Raw genomic sequence first — 3,394 nt, forward strand, 5'->3', positions numbered from 1 at the left:
ACCCACAGCCGGACCACCGGTGAGCCCCGGCGGGCTGGATCCAGCACCATTGCTATACCAGACGACTTCTGCTTCATAAGATTTAGAATTTGCGCTTCAAATATTTATCAGGATAGGGTCCAGAAAACATTAGCGTCTAAACTTTTATCCTTCCAGCAGCTCCGAAGAAAAGCACAGCGACAATGTAACTCTTTTTCTTTTTTCCTTTTTTCTGGAAGCAACATAACATAACTCGAATTCAAGTAAAGTAAATATAAACTGAATGCAACCTCCACAGTTATGAATATCTGTTTGGTCACGGTACACAAATATGGCACCCTTCAGACGATGGAAAAAGATATCCATCCCAGGAACCTTACACAATCAACACATCAATCTATCACACTGTGATTGGTAGAAACCACACATATTTTTCTCTCCTTGGAATGATATTCACACTACCATGTTTTTCTCTTCTTCTGTGAGGAAACAATCATACGCATTGCCATCAGCGTAGCAGTGCAGTTTCTTTCCTGCATGCAAATTTTAACCCACAGCCGATGGCCGGTCTTGAATTAAGCCGGACAGGCACTCATAACCCCTCTGTCTTCCAGACTACAGAAGGACCCCTCTTCTCAAGTTCACAAGGGCGGAGCTTGTTCATTACACGCCCCATCATAGCCATCGCGGCGATGCTTGGAAACTGACCTTCAAGACAATCAGGTGGTGTGTTAGACTTTCGCGATTGCTTTGCTGGACTCGAAGCTCCATGAAAACTAGGGGAGCCACCTTGGCACCACCTCCCTATCCAGTGATTAAGACTTTTTGTTGACATAGGAGACGCATCTTGGTTTTGTTGGTCCATCAATGTTTCATGCACCACTTGGTCCTCCTTAACCTGTTTGATCATGCAAGCACTGTCCCTCTTATAATCAAGCACTTGACCAAACACGGTACATGCTCCTCCAGGAGTTGCTATGTCTCCAGTCTTTGGTTTCTTGGAACAAGGAACATGTGGATCTGAAGTATCACATTTCAGGCGTTTCAGCCACTTGTCATTTGGGTCTGAGCATACTGGTGACTCAGTTGGAGCCTTGGAAATCGGATTTCTCATTCTGCTCATTTGAAAAAGAACTAGATCCAAATTCATGCTTGACGTTTTGGGTATGCTCCATTCTTTCTTACTAGCACAAGTTGCTTTGGAATAAGAGTTTTGATGCTCCGAGCTCATGTTGATTGTTTCATTTCCTTCACAGCAGCTTGATACTCTTTTAGTTGAGGAAGAGACTACCCGTTCAGTTTTTTCTGAGTCTGGGTAACCAGAGTCCTGTGGAACAATTGTTAGTTAGACAACATTCATAATAAGTTGCACCTTTTCCAATATAAATAAAATGCTTTAGTTCCAGGGTTCCTGAAGCTGGTCAGACTATGAGCAACAGAAAGTTAAATGTACATGAATATACTAAATTTAACAAATGGTCATATTTCAACAAAGTTATAATGTGGTAAATGAGATTCTGGAGTAGGAAAAGGATTCCACCAAAGACAACTAATTTTATGATCTTCAATGAGCAGACGTTGTGGGTGTTAGTACGTGCATCAAAGGAGCACTTGTTCCATCACGACCGGTCGGACTGAAAGTGCATCATAGGCCCCCATAGTGAATTTTGATGATTTATGACAACATGATTAGGACAGGGGTGCGTGGAAGTTAGCTATCCACGTGCCAGAACCATGAGTTGGTTTCGAGATCTTAACTTGAACCAAGTGTGGAGAAAGTTTTTTTGCTTAAGTACTCAAACACACTTGGTCCAAATCTTCCACAAAACCTGAGAACCTCTCAGTGATCCCTGATCAGAGTTGCCGAGTGTGTCACTCGGTCCCTCAAAGTGAGTTGAGAGAGTAGCACCAGTGCGTTTGGACCCTCCAAGCGAGGCGTCTGGATATACCAGGATGCTACAGAGGCCAACCGCTAGCGTTTGGCGTGTCCGAGTGAGCAACACTCAGAACCTTCGAGACTATGTAGTGTGGATCTTAGGTTTGGTTCCGTCTCTCCGAGATGGATAAATCCATCCGGACAAGCCGAAAGTAAGTACTCCCTCCGATCCATATTAATTGTCGCTGCATGTGTAGGAAGGGTTTAGGCTTAGTAGAACTAAAACCGAGTACATGATGTGCGGTTTCAGTACTACTAGGTGTGAGGAGGAGGTTAGCCTTGATGGCCAGGTGGTACCTCGGAAGGACATCTTTCGGTATTTGGGGTCAATGTTGCAGGAGGATGGGGGTATTGATGAAGATGTGAACCATCGAATCAAAGCCGGATGGATGAAGTGGCGCCAAGCTTCTGGCATTCTCTGTGACAAGAGAGTGCCACAAAAGCTAAAAGGCAAGTTCTACAGGACGGCGGTTCGACCCGCAATGTTGTATGGCGCGGAGTGTTGGCCGACTAAAAGGCGACATGTTCAACAGTTAGGTGTGGCGGAGATGCGTATGTTGAGATGGATGTGTGGCCACACGAGGAAGGATCGAGTCCGGAATGATGATATACGAGATAGAGTTGGGGTAGCACCAATTGAGGAGAAGCTTGTCCAACATCGTTTGAGATGGTTTGGGCATATTCAGCGCAGGCCTCCAGAAGCTCCAGTGCATAGCGGACGGCTAAAGCGTGCGGAGAATGTCAAGAGAGGGCGGGGTCGACCGAATTTGACATGGGAGGAGTCCGTTAAGAGAGACCTGAAGGATTGGAGTATCGACAAAGAGCTAGCTATGGACAGGGGTGCGTGGAAGCTTGCTATCCATGTGCCAGAGCCATGAGTTGGTTGCGAGATCTTATGGGTTTCACCTCTAGCCTACCCCAACTTGTTTGGGACTAAAGGCTTTGTTGTTGTTGTTGTTGTTGTTGTTGTTGCATGTGTAGGAAGGGGAGCCTTGGCGCAGCAGTAAAGGTGTAAAGTTGTTGCCTTGTGACCATGATGTCACGGGTTCGAGCCCTGGAAATAGCCTCTTACAGAAATGTAGGGAAAGGCTGCGTACAAAAAGACCCAAAGTGGTCGGACCCTTCCCCGGACCCTACACAAGCAGGAGCTACGTGCACCGGGGTGCCCTTTTTTAGAAATGCTTGTGTAGATTCGTAGGCCTCTTACAGAAATGCAGGGAAAGGCTGCGTACGAAAGGCCCAAAGTGGTCAGACCCTTCCCCGGACCCTACTCAAGCAATCAGAGTTATGTTCTTGAAAGGTAGGAATCTTTTGCAGCATGTTGATTTACAGTAGCATGCAAAGTGCGTTTTTTTTAGAAAAAGAGATACATTTTTCACCTTTCAACTTTGAATTCTGAAACCAGTTCTTCTAATCCTGAAATTTTCCAAATTTATTTGCATATCACTCCCATTTTCTGATATTTTTCCGACCTCTGAA

At 45.4% G+C, this 3,394-nt stretch overlaps 1 protein-coding gene across 1 annotated transcript in view; it reads right to left on the reverse strand.

The window, feature by feature from the left end:
- Positions 1–237: 237 nt before the first annotated feature.
- LOC123070536 (uncharacterized) overlaps positions 238–3,394 on the reverse strand; it is a 6,787-nt gene continuing 3,630 nt past the window's right edge. The window contains exon 4 of the mRNA XM_044493784.1: positions 238–1,306. Within this exon, the coding sequence (XP_044349719.1) occupies positions 572–1,306 (735 nt within the window). The 3' untranslated portion in view covers positions 238–571. The remainder of the gene's footprint in view (positions 1,307–3,394) is intronic.

This window comes from Triticum aestivum, chromosome 3B (genome assembly GCF_018294505.1).
Source record: "Triticum aestivum cultivar Chinese Spring chromosome 3B, IWGSC CS RefSeq v2.1, whole genome shotgun sequence".
Classification (NCBI taxonomy): Eukaryota; Viridiplantae; Streptophyta; class Magnoliopsida; order Poales; family Poaceae; genus Triticum; species Triticum aestivum.